At 41.4% G+C, this 20,150-nt stretch overlaps 1 protein-coding gene across 4 annotated transcripts in view; it reads right to left on the bottom strand.

Annotated features, from left to right (window-relative positions):
* iqsec3b (IQ motif and Sec7 domain ArfGEF 3b) overlaps positions 1-20,150 on the bottom strand; it is a 43,069-nt gene continuing 22,919 nt past the window's right edge. The window contains exons 7-15 of one of the 4 annotated variants that reach the window (XM_052061341.1): positions 16,284-16,406; positions 10,532-10,698; positions 9,364-9,503; positions 8,322-8,453; positions 8,122-8,221; positions 7,340-7,498; positions 6,495-6,587; positions 5,566-5,644; positions 1-4,334 (exon numbers count right to left, since the gene is read on the bottom strand). In XM_052061341.1, coding sequence (XP_051917301.1) covers positions 3,932-4,334; positions 5,566-5,644; positions 6,495-6,587; positions 7,340-7,498; positions 8,122-8,221; positions 8,322-8,453; positions 9,364-9,503; positions 10,532-10,698; positions 16,284-16,406 — 1,396 coding nt within the window. In that variant the 3' untranslated portion in view covers positions 1-3,931. Of the gene's footprint in view, positions 4,352-5,565; positions 5,645-6,494; positions 6,588-7,339; positions 7,499-8,121; positions 8,222-8,321; positions 8,454-9,363; positions 9,504-10,531; positions 10,699-16,283; positions 16,407-20,150 lie in introns of all 4 variants that reach the window. The other 3 variants (XM_052061342.1, XM_052061344.1, XM_052061343.1) reach the window with 3 other exon arrangements.

Here is a 20,150-nt window from a genome sequence, read left to right as displayed (position 1 = left end):
TGCACGGAGAGTAAAAACTACTTTATTCTTTCATTCTCCCCAAACGAACAAAGAGAAAAAAATAGAAATACGCTTTTTTTTAATAATAAACATGTTGATCTTTAAGAAATCTTCCATTTGATATTCTTTTTTTTGTTTATAAATAGTGTGTGGGTGCAAATATTCATGACAGTGCTTATTGAGGGGGTATGAGGGCGCCATGACAACCGCAGCGAAGGAGGGACAGAGGAAGGCTCAGGACAGGAAGAGAGATAATAAAAACTGTAAAATGCAATCGAACTTGCAGGTGAATGCTGAAGAGCTGATGCGGAAAAGAAATTCGGAAGAAGTTATCAAAATGTAGGAAATGGGTTAAGACATTGTGATCTTTAAAACCACACCATTCGTTGGGATGTTTATAAATTCCGAGGACAAAGTGGGCATTTTTGGAATATGACAAAGCTGTCCTGAACATTTTGACATTGGAGTGATTTGAATCGACCGAAAAACGTGCAGGAGTTGGAAAACGTATAAACAGCTCTGGGGAATTTTGCCATGAAAATTTGTGGAATTCTGGAGGCTCTTCAGCATTCGCGCCTTAAATTAAAAATCGTAGAAAATGACATCAGCGGACACGATTGTTTATGATACAAACACAGACTAGAGCCGCTTTGGAAGCTTTACATGCTGAATGGCGCTCTTCAAGTCAATGTGAGAGTCGAGAAAAAAGAAAAAAAAATCCAAACAACTAAGCAGAGAGAAGACAAGCATTTCCTAAAATTGATTTTGTGTTGATTTGCCGACTGCGTTTGTGCATGTGTGTGTAATCACCCAAACAGCATAGCCCTTTGCACAGCTCCTCTTAATGACACAATACTACCGTAACGACCATTGTAACAATAATAGTAATATAGGTGTTGCCGTGGTAACCGCTCTAAAACCTATAAAAGCTTTTGCCGTTTTTCCCACTTCGGCTGCGGGACTCCATAACGCCCGATATGAGACGTCAATAGTCATCCCGAATAATAAGAAGAACTATAGCTCTGTGTTTGTCTCTCTTGCTTTTAAACTAGACTCTTCTCTGTACAAATTCAGCAGACGTAGACACGCACACACGGATGTGAGATCACGCTCTCAGAATAGAATCTATGTATTTACATTATATATTTCATATATTCTGTGGTGCAAAAAAAAAAAGTAGAAGACGTGCTTCGGTGCGTGTCTGCTGTACAAAGCGTCCCAACCGAAATGCCATGATATCAATTTCACCACAATCATCTTGCCGACGCTGCTTTTTTCTTATTTCCTCTTTTGTTTTGTTTTTTCAATACATTGTCACTGTGGCGGAAGCTAAAAAGTGCAAAAAGCATTTACGAGTGGACCTAAGTCGACCACTAAGTCGTGTGTGTGTGTGTGGTGGCATTATTTTTCTTCCTCAAACTAAAGCTATTAAGTGAGAGTTTGCCACCTGATAAATGGCCTTCAACAACAACAGTATTCACAGTGGAGAAAACCAGTAAGAGTGAATGCACAAGGCGGGAGGGAGGGAGGTGGGGGGGGGGCATTCATGATGAATGATAAGCCCCCGGTCGCAGTGTGAGCAGGGGGAATGGAAGTCAGGCAGGTGCGAGCCTTTCCTGCTACTTCATGTCAGTCAAATGTATAAAGGCCACACTGAAAAGACAAAAAATACAACAGTCATGTGAGGTATCATGTTGACATTAAATGAGACAAAGGTTGAAAAAAAATGTCATTTGAAAAAAAGAGAAAATGATCAGATTCAAGCAGTATTAGTGAAAGAAAAAAATGTCACATGAAGTTGTTTTCATTTTATGAAAATGAAGTTGTGATGTTACAGGAACAATGGGGGCCATTTTTGAGGAACAAGGTCATAATTTCACCCCGCCCAAAATATATATTTTTTTCCACCGGCTAACTAATCATTCTTTTTAAAAGTATGTGTAAAGCGGCAAAATTTCAAGTTGTATTGTATATGGTATGAGGGCAAAAAGTCTGGATTTTATTGAATGAAGGATTTACAAGATTGTGGTCATTTTATTGGGGCGGGGGGAGACCTTTCTGACACTACATGCTGAATGAATGATTTATTTTGACAAGGTGTGATAATGACATTAAAAAGGGACAACTAGGTAGATAAACAATTAATTAAACATGAAAAGTAACATTATAAATTAAATTGGAAAAATATTGGAAAACAAATGATGCTTCGCTATTGTGTCAAATGAGCGCAGTGTAGCACCGACTACAGGCAAGGCTTACTCGATGCAAAAAAAAAAATGTCTTTAGTATCGGTGGCTGGTATCTGCATTCGTTAGGAGACCCCATACCTTGAAAAAGAGCTGATCTCGACCCAATAATGATCATTGGTATCTGTACTTACTATAAAATTATATTTTAGGGTTGGGTTTTTTTTCCCCCTGAAAAAAATGTCTGGATTTTACTCTTGATAATTGTGACAATTGTTTTCTCATAATTTCACTTTTTTGTTGTTGTTTGTTTTTCATCTTTCCAGCATGGCCCGAACACTGCTTGCTAACACAATACTAAAACTGTACTTTGTTTTTTTGACAAGCCTACGCGTGTGACATACATGTAGGGGAGACATCTTTGTCACCTTCTCTCTCTCTCTCTCTCTCTCTCTCTCTCTCTCTCTCTCTCTCTCTCTCTCTCTCTCTCTCTCTCTCTCTCTCTCTCTCTCTCTCTCTCTCTCTCTCTCTCTCTCTCTCTCTCTCTCTCTCTCTCTGTGTGTGTTTTTCCTCCCTTGAAGACGCAATCTGATCGTACAAGGAACAACTGCAGCCATAAGCAGCCTTCTTCTCTTTCCACAGTAGATAAGAACAAAATAATTGTAGCCCGAGAAGTGAGACTTGTGCTGAGATCTGAGTCATCTTTTCTTTTTTTAACGTCCTCTTTTTTAAATAACGTTTTCAGACAGGGGTGAGCAAAGTATGGCCCGTGGGCCACACGCGGCCCTTAAATCTGGCTTAGTGAACATTTGCGGTATCAACACTCTTACGTTAGTTAAATTCATTTCACCCTGTATTCATTCATTTTATAAACTTTTCCATTTATACAGATTTTGTATTAAATTAGCCAGATATAATGTATTTCTTGTGTATTCATTTATGTCAAATAATTATTTAATTGAATAATAAAATAATGTTGGTTTGGTGTTTTATTTAATTACATAATTGAGTAATAAACGATAAAAATCTATGAATAATAAAATGCGTACAAGTAAAATGCATTTTATTTAATTAAATAATTTGTTAACAGATTCAAGTGAAATAGTTTTGAACAAAATATATAAATTACATTATTTTTATTTTCAATAATTTAAAAACTATTACTAAATAACAAAAATATGACTCAAACATTCTTTTGATTCAATGAAATATTTTGTGAATTACTTCAAATTAAATTAAATATAAATATAGTTATATATTTTGTACTTATTACTACTCTTTTACATAAAACATATGTCTGTACAATTAAATCATTCTATTTATGTATTAAATAAATATTTAAATAATTTGACAAAAAATACCCTACAGAAAATCTCAGTAAAAAGTTTAATTTAGTCATTCATAAATTAGTTATCATTAAATAAATGATGTATAAAGAAAATAAATATCTGTCATGAATTATTATGCAGGTTACATACTTGGCATAAAATTTGAATGTATTTTTGTAACAAACGCAAATGAGCTGGCTCACCTGTTCATTTTGAAAATCAAATGTGACCCTTGAGCACATAGGTTTGCACACCCCTGCTTTTAGGAGAATCTTTTTGCCGATTGCCGCCTGTGCACAAACAGTCCAAATGTGTCTTGTGGATGGTGAAACCTGGGAGATGGATGCTCAGCGAGCAAGCCCATTGATGTTACAAAATGGCATCCCTATAAAGTCGTGTGCCATGGGGGCAGGGGGCTCAGACGATGCTGCGGGAGCCGCTGGAGTTGCGCCTTCGAGTGAGCGGTATGGTGTGGTGGAGCGGCATGGGCGAGTCCGGCGGGCAGAACTGGTGCGGGTGGTTGTAAGGGGGCGGGGGCGGCGGCAGAGGGGGCTGAGGCCCGTCGCCCTGAACATGGACAGGCGTGGACATGGCCGAGCGCAGGAGCTGGTGGGCGGCCGGGCCCTGGCTGAGGAATGCTTCCATGCGGCCCCGCCCGCTCTGGTCCACCACGATGACTTTGACGATCTGCTGGCACTGGATCAGTGTCTCCGGGCGGAGCTCCCCGGCCGGGACGGGGCCCAGCAAGGCGGGCGGGGCGGTCAGGGCCAGGGGGGGTGTCGGCTCAACGCTGGGCGGACTCAGTTGGTAGGTCTGCAGCCTGTTGTGAATTGACACCTAGTTTAGGAACAGCCAGAGAACGCACGGGGAGTTACCAGCCTGAACGCAGCCTTACGCAGCCCTCTGGTGTGACACGCACGGGGGGCATGCAGGCATGCACGGAGGTTGCGTGCACAGTCAGCGCGTGCGGCACACACACATATACATACAAACACGGGCACACGCTTTCTCGCCTTTACATTCATACAGTGTATAAACTGTATGTATATTTCTTATATTTTAAGACTGACTCCCAAAAGTGGGGATGCTCTGTAAAATGTCCACCAAAACCAAATACATTTATACACAATGTTACTCACAAAAGAGCTCAGGAAGAAAAGTTTTGATGTTTTAACATTTCATCACAAAAGTCGTGAAATGGGATACACCGCTATATCCGTATTTTACGGTCCCCAAAATTCAACAAATCGTAATAAAGGATTGAATGAGCTGTTTTTTAAATTAAGAGATCAAAATTGAAACATGTAAAATAGTAAAAAGTTGTATTCGAATTACAATTATATTTGAACTGTTATATTTTTAATATTTCCTGACAAACGCTAATCATAATGGTTTCAATACATCAATATATAGGCAGTTATTCGCCGGAATTTTTATTTGCAATCGGGCTCGGTCCGCATTCCCCTTGAAACAGCAGAGGATTACTGCATACAGTCAAAACAATTAACACCGTATCCTCGAAAAAGTGGAGAGGCTGTGGGGTGGGGTGGGGGGGAGTAGAGGTGGGTGGGGGTTGGTTTGTTTTGTGGGAAGGTGAGGGGGGGGCTGGTAGAAGATCGAGGGAAAAAGTGACACCGAGGGCGTGGTGCCTCCCTAACACACCGACTGACATGTCTCAAAAGGACTGGCCGAGGCGGGAGAAATGACAAGCGGTGAAAAGGACGACAAACAATCACGGTGGTCACACACACACACTCACACACAAGCACCATCAGGCTGTCTTATGTTTCCCTCGTCAAGGCTTAGCAGCAGCTGATGGGGAACGGATGTTTTCTCCGGAGCACGAGTGGCGGCTGATCCACTCCAAGGCCTCTAGGCGGCCTTTCTATCCTTAGTGATGAGCCTCCGGCGAAGCTTTGATGCTTTTTTATTATCCTTATTATTATTATTATTGTTAAAGCCAAGCACGACTTTTCGTCTTTTGGAGACTCACACATACACACACGTTCACAGAGAAGCAACCTCACAGAGATGAACTAGCACACACTTACCTGAGGGAGACAAGAGTGTTTTTGGCACTCACCTCCACAGCGTTGTTGTTGCCGCTTTTATCGTACACGTCCTGCTGACCTGCCGGAGCACGCAAGGCATCGATTAGACGCAATTCAGAATATCAAAAGCACGATTTGCAGATGTTGGAGACCCGTGAGTGAGTGAGTGAGTGAGTGAGTGAGAGAAAGAGAACAGACACTGAGGAATACTTGAAAAGGTGTGTTTTAATACGTTTTGGTGTGTTTGTAATTACGGTAGTTGAAATTGAATTTCGGGCATGTGGGAGTTGGGACAATTTTTTGGTGTACATTTTTTTATTTGGTCTCTCACAATTGCGGGAGCGTCTGGAGCCTATCCTCTGCCACATAATGACAAACAATTGAAACTTGTAAAATCTTGTCATTTAAAAACACAAAATGTGCTACCCTGTAGATCACATAAGATGACAGGACTGGATGTTCTTTCTTCCCGGATGGGGGGAACACTTTCTTTATTTTATTTGCGGGTGGGGCAAAAAAATTTGATTTACACTTTTCAATATTGACCCTCAGTGAAAACATTGCAACGTTTAGTCACTGACACGAATTGGCCCAGCCCAAATTTGATTCTTTTGTTTTTTAAGCAATCAACAGAATTTCAATAAACGGTCAATCAAGAATTGAGTAAGTCACGTGACCTTTTAGTGTCAATCACTGGAGGCTTGGCTTGAAACCCAACAAAGGAACCACTCCCAGGTCAAGTGTACTGGAGCTTGCTTGAAGGCGGACATATTGGGTGTGAAAGGTTGTCTGCATGTCTTGCAACTGGCGACCAGTCCATGGTGGACCCTGCCTCTCACCCACAATCAAGTGGGATGGGCTCCAGCTCTCCCGTGACCCTAATGAGGACGAGGGCTCTAGAAAATGGATGAAGGGATTTTATTTTGCACCTGAGGGGGATCCGTGCCCCGTGTGCGCGTCCACTTGGCCGCCATTTGTGTGTATGCTGTGAGGCTGGATGCCCTGTTGCCTCTCCAGTTCCCCTTAAAAACACAAGACAACAAACACAACTGTGAGTTATATACTGTACACGCTCGAGTGAATGGTTGTCACGTCCTCAGCGGTGGGAAGTAACAAATTCACTAATATTGTGTGGCTTTGCTCAAGTCAATCTTACCGGTATATGTGGTTTCTTTGTTTTGTTTGTTTTTCTGATGACCTTTCAACTTAATTTCAGGCAGTACATTTCAGAGTCTGTACTTCACACTTTTACTTAAGGCATAGGTGTGTCCAAATTTTCATTTAAGGCTCACAGACAGAAAAAGGTTTCTTTCCAAGAAGGTTGTAAGACAAATTTTTGAGGAATGTCGAGATTTTGGGGTGGCCATTGTTATCCCACTACACTAGATTCAATCCTGCACTGAACAGCAGCCAAATTGATTCTCCACATTCCGAACCAAAACAAGAATAAACTGTAGGTAGCTGACCTTTTTTAAAAAGAAAAGTTGCCCAAGAATCAATAATGTGATATGTTCATAAATCAGAGCTTGACGCAAAGTGGAAGAAACAATGTTTGCTTCTAAAGTTGAATAAACTTTATTCACCACAGTTTGTTGAAGTGAAATTGTGGTATTATTTTAGTCCTAATTTGCAAAATGTATTGCTACTGTACATCCATATGACAGCAAAATCAATCAATCAATTGATGTCATTTGGGCGTTGAATTGACATCAAATGCCCAGTGGGTAAGAAAGTACAGCGTGTGTGTACGTTTTGCCACCTCTACAAGCCTTACACTGGATGTGTATGTGCTCCATCTCATTGACTTCGGAAATGGCCTCTCGCAGCTCCTCTGCAAATTTCCGCAGCTCCTCTCCGCTTGGCGAGCAAAAGCTGACCAGCTGCTTCTTCTCGGAGGTAAACGGGCTCAGCATGGTGATGCCATGGGCGTAGTCTGGTGCCAAACAAAGACACACGCTATACAGTATTTATTCAATGCGAAGTACGTAGGTGGAAGAAGTGCCTCCCATTTACCCCCTTACATAAAACTGAATGGATCCTGAAATGATAGGTGGTACAATGAGCTACGAGGATATTAGCTTAATGTACTCTTTTCTTTTTTGTGACGTTTAGGTGGATTGCTCTCTTTGTGATTTGGATTTTGGAAAGAATATTGTTTCACTTGTCTATAATTTCTTCACCAGGGTGAAAACTAATGGGGGATCCCACAATAAACAATAAATTACACTGATCCATGTGAAATTGTTTGGACATTTTGACCATAACGGAATGCACGAAAAAGTCTCCAAACCCATGTTTGAAATGAGATGAGAAGTCGGCCATTTTCATTTCCTGTGGATATTTGGGCAAATTTACCCAAATATACTGCTATCAGAAATAGGTACGAAGACCATTTTTGATGGTTATGTCCCCTTTAAGTCTCGCGCTGGGTTAGCTATTTCACCCAGTTTGGTTTACTTTTAATTCAGCAGTTTTAAGAGTGCAAGTCAGGGTCTACTGTAGTTATGGTTTACATTATGCAGGTGTGTCTGATGTGCGAGTACGAATTCATTGTACATTCATTGCTGAAGAGGTGAAACTGCATTCCCAGGAGACCCATCGCTTTGCAGAAGGTGTAAGAAGCTGAGCTTTTCTTCTTGGGGCACAGCTTCAGGATCTGGAGACGCACCCAAACATGTTTAAAATGTCGGAATGACGCTCGGATGAATAAAACAACATGGAGCTGATATGCATCACATGTTTTGGAGCGTGCTCACCAAGAGCAGGTCGTTGAAGAGGAAGACCTCTCTCTGGAGCTGTGACAGTTTCTGTTTATGAGGTTTATTGGCATCGGGAACCTCAAACAGACGACAGCAGCACACCAGACGTCTGTGAGGTACAGCCAAGATCTGCGCAGGGGCAGTGGAAGAGAAAAGCGTGGATAAGTTAGGAAGAAGGTAGGCAAGTAGGTCATCATGTTCGCAGGTTGGTCATCAGTGGGATATGTAGGTAAGTGAGGAATTAATACGATTCAAGGATATTTTATTTGAAAATGGAACAAGTCGGTTTGATTCAGTGGGATAACAGTTTGATTCGATACGATACGGCTGAGTTTGCAAGAGTATGATAAAATTAGTTTCTTGTTCCAATTTTTTTACAATATGAATAAATGTGTCAGTAGGTTAACGTAAATGTGGCATTCCCTGCAAAGATGTCTCCTTTCAAGCAAACTCGATTCGATACGTATCTCAATATATTTTTAAGTTGAATGATTTGTTTTGATTCGATGCACTCATTTCTTAAATAAGAACCAATTTTGTGATTCAAATCATTTTTTTACACTCTTGGTAGATTGGGTGGTAAGTCAGTCCTTTGGTCAGATGAAGTAGATAGGTGGGTCGAGAGCCAGCAAGCTAGCAAAGTAGCTAGCTAGCTAGCTAGCTGGATAGATAGATAGATAGATAGATAGATAGATAGATAGATAGATAGATAGATAGATAGATAGATAGATAGATAGATAGATAGATAGATAGATAGATAGATAGATAGATAGATAGATAGATAGATAGATAGATAGATAGATAGATAGATAGATAGATAGATAGATAGATAGATAGATAGATAGATAGATAGATAGATAGATAGATAGATAGATAGATAGATAGATAGATAGATAGATAGATAGATAGATAGATAGATAGATAGATAGATAGATAGATAGATAGATAGATAGATAGATAGATAGATAGATAGATAGATAGATAGATAGATAGATAGATAGATAGATAGATAGATAGACAAGAGTTTAGCAAGACTTACAGTCTTCAGACCAAGGATGGACTGCTCCACGCGGCTCACATAGGTAACATGGTCCTCATTAGATCGCAGCTCTCTTTGTTGGATCCTCTCATAAATGCCAGCAACCATCTCTCTGGGGATGTCAGCTCCATCGTCCACACCTGAAAGAGCAGAGGTGCCCCAAAAAAAAAATTAAAAATTGCCTGAGTCATTTTGAACAATACCGTCTGCAAGGACAGGTGAAGGACCATTTAAAAGCTTCTTATTTCCTATCGATTGGGACCTCATAAGATTGTGAGAGCTTGAGCTATGAGAGGGAAAAAGTAAGTATTTGACCAAATTGTTTTGTTTGCTGGATGCTGCTTGCAAGGACATTTATAAATCGTGAACTGTCTCACAAAGAACATAGAGGTCGTTTGTTTTTCAAGGCTTGGGAATTAACTTTCCCTGTCTACCTTACACAAACCACCGTCAGACTAATAGATGGCGATACATACATGGAAGGACAAAGAGACAGTGAGACAGACAGACAAACAGATCGTCAAATGAGTGACCCCGCGGTGCCCAAAATGCAAGCCATTCACAGCCGCACCATGAAGGATGGCTGCACCTAATCGTTTTCTTCCCTGGTTTCCATGACAATGAACTGTCTGTTTGGAGCCCACTGTTGACTGAAGAAAAAGTGTTGTTGAGCAAAGGTAAATAGAAGTCAAAGCGCTGCCAGGCGAGCGGAGGTGATGAGACGCATGTGGAAAATACCAGCTCATATCGTTAAATCGCAATGAGGCGCAATTACTTGGCATGCTCTCTGGGGCAGAACTCGAGGAGCTGAAGAAATATCAGACATGGAACACCAGGAGAGCGAGGAGAGCCCGGAGACTTTCACTTCAGGTGAACAGGCAATGACTTACGGGGCATAGGACTATGTTTTGCTCTTGATTCTGAACACAGTCACATTCCAGTCATGAGGATGAGCATATGTGTGTAGCCACATTTCTTTCAGTTGCTCTTTTAATCTTTCACGCAAGAAAATATATTTTAAAAAAAAATTCAACTAAGTTGTACAGGTCATAGGTCACATCAATGGCAGAAAAAATCTTGAAATTGTATATGGTGGTATCATTTTTCTACATCCCAAAACCCTGACATTTGAGGCGCTGCATGTATGCGTACTGTGCATGACTGTCACCTCTGAGGTTGCGTATGAAGTCGTCAAGGCCCATCTTGCGCTGCGGTTTGATGTTGGGCGAGTACATGTCAGTGTTGAGGAGGACCACAGCGAAGGCCAGGATGAAGATGGTGTCGGGGTTGTGGAATTGCTGCACCACATCAGGATTACACATGCAGTAGCGCTGGCTGAGGGGATAGAAAAAAGACACAACATAAAAAGATATCAACACTTACTCACGTGTGTGCTCAATGAATGAGGATAATTAGAAAAATGTCCTTACTCTCTACATCACGTTTGAATCAACATAAAAGCATCCAGCATCCATACAGTGACTCGACCCTCAATTTTGACCAAACTCAACTTTTCAGTTATTTGGATGGCTTTGGTCAAAACTGCTTCACTACTGCATTAAATAATTCTGGAAAATGCTTTAATATTCAGCCTAGCTCTCTTGAGTTCGACCTGCAGGCTTCCACTGAATATTAGAAACACATCTCCAAACTTTTTTTGTAGTTCCTGAAGCACAATCTAACCTAATGAAGTGGCCCCCTGACTTCATGGCTCATGGCTTTTATTATTGCTATCAAGCACAGTTTCTCTCTGTTTTAAGATATGGATTGTGAGCTGGTTAGGATATGAGGAAAGGCACAATACCAGCACCTGGTAACGTGTGCTTTAGGCAAACCCTTGCAAAAAAATAGGTCATTTAAAATTGTAAAGGCAGAAGAGGAAGGTTGCGGTCAGTGGTGTCTGACAATCAGGAGCGGTCGGCCATTAACGGCGCTGAATGGACGTGTTTGGCAGTGCAAAGCAGTTTGCGCCATCGGTGATGAAGTCACACTCCTGCCGTCACGTTGGCTCGCACGAGCATGATGAGATGCTGCACTTTGTCTGCTCTGTCGCTGCCCGCAGTCTTCAAAACGTCTCGCTCGCACCTCCCCGACTCCTTGACTGTCACTTGCGTTTACACACTGGGAGTCAGTGGGGCTTTTTATCACGACCAGCGCCAGCGCGAAGGCTACAAACACCAGAGGATAAATACAATACATACAATACATGCTGATTTATATAGCGCTTTCACAACAGCGGCAGCTGTAACAAAGCGCTTAACAAAACAGTTAACATCAAGTAAAATAATAGTTGCAGTTCTAACCACTTTTCCAACACACGCTTTGTTGTTTGAAGCAGTTTGAGATGAAAGAGGAGAGAATCAAAGTTTCCTTTAACCGGTTGGATCAGAAATACGAGAGCACGTTGCTTTTTATTTTTATCTTGTTTTTGAAATGTATTTAGCACAGGGTGGTACAACATGATGCTTAAAGTATAAGTAATGACATCCAGAATGACACTCTGTAAGTTGAACCGTTATGTTTACCATTGTTGATTTGTCCCTTCGTCTGTTTGTAGGCTACATTCCGGTTCATAAACGACCATATTGCTTTTGGTTAAGTGGTTGGACGGCAAAAACATAAAATAAATTACAGTGCAGAGGTACCGGGTTCGATTCCAGCTCCGGCCTCCCTGTGTGGAGTTTGCATGTTCTCCCCGGGCCTGCGTGGGTTTTCTCCGGGTACTCCGGTTTCCTCCCACATTCCAAAAACATGCTTGGCAGGCTGATTGAACACTCCAAATTGTCCCTAGGTGTGAGTGTGAGTGCGAATGGTTGTTTGTTTCTGTGTGCCCTGCGATTGGCTGGCAACCGATTCAGGGTGTCCCCCGCCTACTGCCCGGAGACGGCTGGGATGGGCTCCAGCACCCCCGCGACCCTAGTGAGGATCAAGCGGTACGGAAGATGAATGAATGAATGAATGACAAAAGTGGTGGGGGAGTGGGGTAAAGGTGAAGTGCTCTATTTGGAATATTTTGTTTCCATTTTTTTCCTTCATCGGATTACAAAGTACTTCACGGTTTATGATGTAAAGAGACAGTTTCTCATTATGTGGCAGAAGAAAAGATATTCGCCACATCCCTGACTCGCTAACATTAGCTAATATTCACTAATCAAATCTATCAAACATCTAAATCCGTAACCATAAAATCTCTCTACTATACTGTATCATTTTCATGAAACCATAAAAACATGGTGCGATTGTCAAAGAAAAAGCAGATGGGCACAAAGAAGAGGAACAGATGCAAATAAAGGAAAGAGTGTGGATATTTTGAGGGTGTGATCAAATTCTTCATTTACTGACTGCAGCTCTTCTCACAGCTTTAATTATTGACGCATTTTTGTTTTTATGTTAGCTTTTGTAGAATCCTGCGAACTCGTTTTCCTTCTAGTTTCACCCAGTGAGCAAATGCAGTGATATCGCAGCTTCCCGGCTCATTTACTTGACGTTCTCTGCAGCAAAATATTGAGGAGAGGCGAGCTCCGCTACTGAACGCGTGACTCCACACGCACACACGCGCACACTTTGTGCATGTTTTACGCACCGCTGTGCGAATAAGCAGCAACAACGTGCACTTGTGCACGTCACTCTTGGCTCTGCATCTTATGTCAGCAGTCTGTTTCAACAGTGGCCTGGCATCTTCATATCATGCCAGCTGGCACAAAGAGGCCTCCGACACGATGACTGCGCAACGCGCGCACACACACACACACACACACACACACGCACGCACACAGATGACATAACAAGCGTTATGTAACACACACACCACATCCGGACAAGGCCTGCTCACTTGTGACCTATGCTCACAAAGTGCGGTCCGCAATTACCGTTGACAGATGTGTGATGTGCACCACCCAAAGGGCCCCCGTACCTATGACGCGGCGACGAGTGATGAAGTGTTCTGATTGGCATTTAAGTGAGCGGAGAAGTGCGATGATTATTTGCTTCTCTCCTCCACCGCCTTTCTTCTCTAAAGATTATCTAATATACATTACACGGTGCGGGTGGGGGAAATCCTCCTCTTACAAAGGAGTTTGGTGTTCATAAATTCCAGCTTAGCTTCTGCTGGTTCTTTTTCTTTAATGCTTGTTATATGAAAGACCATAATGGAGGGCTGCAAGTCAAAGACCAACAGGTTTAATACCAGAAAGATTGACAAAGCGGTCTGCTTGACCGTCAACTAGATCCAAGAGTCGGCTCCCCTTACACTTATTCCTTACTTGGTCGACGCCCTTGCAGTGGGGTGACACAGCCTAAATTAAGAGTTACCAACATGCGGCCGGCAGAGTACATTTCAAAGATCAATCAACATGAACTCACTATCGCCGTATTGATGTATTTCTTGTTATGATAAAAGAAAAACCCTATCTTCCTGCACAAAGGACACACACAGTGTATTACATTGACTGTGGCACATCCACAACCCAAAATCACAGCAGCAATTTTTCTCATATTTTTCCCTTTGAGAAACATGTGGACCCATCCTGGAGGTTTCAAAGGCAGCACTGCAGAGAAATTTTGTTTGCTCACTTCCTTCTCTCAGCATAAAGGCACTGTGAATACTACACCTGGTCTCTTGAAAGGAAATTGTTATCGAAAAGTGCCTTAAATTTGCCTAATATAGAAGGACACGGCATTTCATGCCCACTCATCAAGTGTGAAATCATCAAACCAAGAAGAGCTTTTGTGAGCTACCCAATTCCCAAAATGTGTTTGTGAGTGAGCTTTTCAGAATTGTGAGGTAACACCGGCGATAATCTACATAATATTGCCTCCACGCAGAATTTCTCCACTCATGACTCAGCAGCTGGGCCAGGCAAAAATCTGCCATTTACGAGTGACGGCAGGACTGCAGTCTCATGCTGACTCAAAAGCCCTATCATACAAATGTGTTTTCAGACTCATTTTAACCATTTCAGGGACAGTGGTTACTACAGTGGTCATCTTATCGTGTTATCAGGTTACCGAGTGCATGAAAGGGTTAAAGATGGACAGAGCCTAATGTTTTGTGGGAGGTCAGTCCAAAAAGAGGGACTGGCAATGGAAAAAGCTCAATCCCCTCTCAAATGTACAGGCATTAGAATGTTCCTGATTATTTGAATCGGGTGTGTTGCTCATGGGAGAGCTGGAAAACAGGCAGGACAGCGGCCCTTGAGGACCGACTTTGGACACCCCTGGCCTAAGGGAAAAAAAAAAGATGGCCTGAACAACAACACCAATCTTGAGACTGTTGGCTTTAGATAAGGCACCAAGGAGCCAAAGTCGACACGGTAGGATGAACAAAGGCGCAAATGGGACCAAACACCATTACATTTATTTTCTTTTCATTGAAATTTAAGACGTTCACTGCCATCCAGGCCTTGATTTCTTACCGATACCCTTTTTTCTCTGCGGGACATGGGTCTGACAATCATATGGGAAGCAGTAAAAGGAAATACTGTGCTTTCTTAAAACGGTCCCCAGCTGCAGTAAATCCAATGAAAACAGCGGGGGACCCAAAATTGAACCCTGCGGAACACCATTTGACATTGGGGCAGAGGTGGACTCAAGAGAAACCAAGGCAAACAACAAAAGTTTTATCAACCAAATTGAGCGAACAATGATGGCTTAATCTGGTGAACCACATTCTCTAAAATCCACAAGGAAATAGCAATCTAGCACCGTCAAATAAGGAACATGGACAGAGGAGTCAAAAGTAACATTTGAGATGAGAGAGAGATCAAACTGGCGAGCTTGTAGCGCATGATCTCTCTGCTCAATGGGAACGACTACAATCACCGGAGCTCAGCTGGGGACCTTCTCTGCCACTTTCTGTTGCTCTTAATTATGCTGCATCTGTTCCAGTGAATTTCAGTAATGACTGGCATGTTGAGGCACAATGCGACACTACATAGAAGGCGTGCAACTCTAAATTCAGACCTGCTTGAATACTGTAAAAAGGATTGCTTAAAAATTCCACAATATATTGGTTGAAGCACATCCTCATAATACACCCAAACCCTGCCAATAATGTATTTGGAAAGTGTCGCCAGGAGGTTGTTGTGAAGTAGCGAGCATCTATTTTTGTACGCTCAGTGATCTACATCATTTTTTTCGGTGCTTGATTTGGCAAGTTCACCCACGGTTGCAGGCAATAGAATAATTAGCTAATGATACCAGAGCGAGACTCTCATCACAACCTGTCACCATGACCTCTCACAAGCACTTATGGGCTATTAAAGTGTCTCTCTGGATGTGGATGTCTATTAGCCCCAAGGCTGCCAAGGCTGGTACATGACATCAAAGATCCTTTTGCTCTTTCTTTTTGAAAATGTTTCTTTAATTTTTTTTATTTAGTGCAGAATATGTAAGCACCGGTCGCCGGCGGCAAAGCAGAAAAGAAGGTGCCCTCTTGGTCGTGAGCGTGTGATGGATTTATGTTGTTGTGTTTTCCAAGAGCAACGCTGAACTCAAAGATCCCAGAAGTAGAAAATTCTGTTAAAATTCAATTTTAATAAAAACATATCTAGCTATATCCATCTGTAATGAAGTATATCTATATTTACATATAACATTACATATAAATTCCCCCCGGCCCTCAAAAAAGTAAAACAAAGAAATGTCTAATATTAAAACTAAAATTTCAATTACTTCACTCCCATCACGTCATTGCATAGTGTTTGGTCTCAGAGCCGATGATGTCAGCAGTTTCTGTCATCTGATTGGTTGGTCAGAGCAAGCCAAATCCGACAAGCAAGTCACGCCTGTTGCAATCGGCGTGATTTTAATAATCAATCTCTACTTGACAGCCTGGATACCAAATGCACGGAGCACACCAGCTGCCATTTTTTTAACCCGTCGTGTGAAAATGTTTCGTTGGAGTGCACGCAGCTTCTCACCTGAAGGCCTCAATGAGTCGCTCCACCTTCTGTGCCTCGCCCTGCACGCGCACGTGAGCCTGAAACTTTCTCAGAGCCTCGTCCAGCTCCATGCACGAGAAATCCATCTCGTCCACCACGCAGCTGCCAGCAAACGTGCACACACACAGGGTGGGAAAAAAAGAGAAGAAACAATTTAGCACGTAGGAGGTGACATGGGCAGTTACGTCCGAGCCAATGCGCACACACACACACACACACACACACACACACACACACACACACACACACACACACACACTGATGATGAAACTTTCCTCTTACAGTCATATACTTCCATAACTGAGGCACTGACCTGGAAGACACACACACACACACACACACACACACACACACACACACACACACACACGCACACACAGAAAGAGGAAAGTGATGACAGTGGGAGATACGAGACATGCGAGACACATAATGACATTCAAAGAGGTACATGAAAGGCTTAGAATGTGCCAATGGCAGCAGCACATCCAGGAATGTGTGCGTGTGTGTGCACGCGTGCGCAAGTGTGTGTGTGTAGTGACCTATTTGAGCAACAACTTCAGCAAAAATCCTGTCCCTCCATCCTGTATGTGTCCTCACATGAAGACGGATATAAAAACATGAGCATTTTGAATGAAATCGACATGCATTTATGCATGCCAGCGTGTATGTGATGACTAATCGGGCCAACGCTGAAGACCAGAATTGTACAATCGTGAGAGAAAAAGTGTATTTCTTGAAGTATAATGTGAAGAATCCAAAGAGAAAGATGAGTTTCTCGACAAGAATAAAGCTGCAATATTATGAGAACAGGTTATTTAATGAGGAAAAAAGTCCCCTTTCCCATTGAATCATAATCCTTTTCATTGGTTAATTTCCATGAAATATCTATTTATGATTGCTTTTGTCAAGTTCAAGTTGTTTCTGTGACCACTGTGGGTTTTTGTTTCATTAACAGAGGAGTACTGACAATTTGGTGTGTAGTAGAATGTCGAAACGCTTATGACACTGGTGTCAAAGTCAAGGCCCAGGGGCCACACTTGGCCCACCACCTCATTTTATGTGGCCTGTGAAAGAAACTCGATGCTTACTAACCCAAATTTCAAATTGTCATATGTAATCCACAATAACAGTCATGATTCTTGACTTCTGATTTTAAAAGTAGCTATTCATCAATTTGGTATGTGCTGTGTATGTAATATGTGGACGGGATGAAACATTTATATGGTTTTCCAAAATTCATAACGGCCCACCAAGGCAAACTGTAACTACCGTACAATGCGGCCCGCTACAAAAATGAGTTTGACACTCAAGCTCTTCTTTAAGTGGCCAACTATTTGGACATATATCGGGACAATGTTATACGGCTCTTCAAATGTGTTTCCTTCATCATAACATTCATTCATTCATTCATCTTCTGAGCCGCTTGATCCTCACGAGGGTCGCGGGGGGTGCTGGAGCCTATCCCAGCTGTCTTCGGGCATCATAACATCTTAACACAATTAATATAAAGTTCTTTGGTACTTTAAATTGCCTGATGCCGTACAGGATGTAAATTATTCATTCTAGGATAATATACAAAGGGAAAATAATATATAGCTATCTTCTTGCTACTGTAAAACAGCTTCCATTGTGAAGCCTGTGATAGGATCTCTTTCCATTTCTTTTTTGAAGAGTTTTGCAGTCAGACAAGCCACAGCTCATTCTTAACCTTGGAAAACATTTGACAAAAAGCTCTTAAGATCCAAAGTAGCTCCCCCCGACCCCTCCAGCCTTCTTTATTCCAATTTGATATGGCTCTCAGCAACACGACAACTCCAAAAAGTCTTTTCATTATATGCTTTTATGTACTTTTTTTTTTGGTCACCCTTCTACAACTTTGAAAACATGACAATGAGTCCTGGAGGCCCTCGAAATGGAGAAAGGCTGATTGAAATCTGAAGATAAAAGTAGCAGAGCTGCACCTAATTCAACTCCAGGGTGTCAAGTAGCTCACTCTACGGCTATATCTCACTACAAATGCATGTGCGCCCATGCTTATTACTTGCAGCTGGCCAGAATATCAGCATAGCTGTCGATGCACAAGTCAATAAAAGTGGGAAGTGCTAAACCTGCAAAAGGTCTTGTATAATTCATGTCTTTGGCCCGGTATCCCAACGAATGATGTCGCTGATAAAATGTTGAAAGGAAAGGTCGTGGCAAAAACATCAGCAACAAAATTGAAAAACAAAACTCTCCCTCCCTTTTGGATGTGATAAGGATGGATGCAAAAATCGAAGCTTTTTGAAGAAAAGTGTGCATTTCAGGGCCGCGGTGAATTGTGAAAAAAGACTCGAATAAAGAAAAAGGTAGACTGGAGAAAAAAACATTGTACATTTATGAGAATACAACTGTATGATTATGAGAAGTAAAGCGGCAAAGTTATAAGTACGATTTAAAAAATTTGTTGTACTTTTCCAACAAAAAATACGGTATTGTGAATTCCCCCAAATAAAGTTGAAATATTATGAGAAGTAAATTTATGGGTCAACATACAATACATTTTTTTACGAACATAAAGTTGTAATATTACCACAAAATTACATGTGTAACGTTACAAGAATAACATTGTTATGTAAATTAAGTATTAATGCTATGACTTGTACTTTTAAGGAACTTAAGTTGTATTTTTTTCATCAAGAAAAAGCCTGAAGGATACGAGGAAAATATTTGTCAAATTATAAAAATACATTCGCATTACTACAAGACAACCAATTGTTAAATTTACAAGGAGCAAAAATCGAAAATATAATAATAATAAGATTAACAGCAGTGTCACAAAAATTCAATTGGACTTTTTTAAGAATTTTTTTATGAATGAGCAAAAAAAAAAATTTTTTTTCAAAAATGAAGTTTTCAGAAACATACACAATCTAGTCAGAATTTATATTTCTAGTCAGAAATAGAACAGGAGAACAGCACTTTATAATTGTTCCAAAAGTACTGCAAGGAATAGAGAATTCCTGAATAAAGGCAAATGAAGACCCTTTCCAACAGAATTCATCACGTGCCATTCTCTTGCTGCCTTTGAACAGACTTTTTTCTGTTGCTTTACTTTTTTTTTTTTGCTTCTGACCCTTTTATGAATCCCCACTGAAACATTTGAAAGATGGCAAAGGTTCAATTGCTTGAAAGAATGGTAATAGAAAGACTCTAGAAAGCAGTGGTGAATTATTTAGATTGAATCTGAAGTTGTCTCCACTGGGGAAACCAAACGCTAGGGACGAGTAGATTCTATGTTAAGCTGAATGTCCGAAAATTGGAATAAAGAATGAATAAATACCGACATGAATTACTGTATAGCAAATTAGTCTGCGTGGCAAGTGCGGCCCTGTCACATGCAAATAAGCCACTGCTCACCTTGCCCCCTGAACTGCGGGGTCAATGTCAAGCTTTTGCTACTATGAGGCAGGAGTATATGCAGTGTGAGAAGAAAAAAAAACAAACGGCTCTGTCAAAACATGGCTCGTATTTTCCCTAAAGGAGGCAGCAATTCATCGCCAAGTTGCTGCACTGCACTTGCTGATTAGTGCATTGCACACATTGCACCCTATACATGTTTTGAGGGAGCAGTCACGTCTCTATACTGCAGTTTTCGCTACCAGGGCAACAAAAGGCAAAGTTTCTTATTGAGCCTCAAGTTTAAAAAGCAATTGCAAACTGCGGATTACAGATTGTATTTTCACTTGTGCAGGCAGTACTTCATCACCAATTCAAATTATCAATGAATATCGGTCAACGGCAAAATTTTAATCCAGCATGTGCTTTTTGTGTCCCGAAACATATTTTTGATGCTAATTAAAATTATTA

The sequence above is a fragment of the Hippocampus zosterae genome, chromosome 3 (genome assembly GCF_025434085.1).
Source record: "Hippocampus zosterae strain Florida chromosome 3, ASM2543408v3, whole genome shotgun sequence".
Classification (NCBI taxonomy): Eukaryota; Metazoa; Chordata; class Actinopteri; order Syngnathiformes; family Syngnathidae; genus Hippocampus; species Hippocampus zosterae.
The sequence above is the reverse complement of the archived record's forward strand: the minus strand, read 5'-3'. Positions and strand labels throughout refer to the sequence as shown.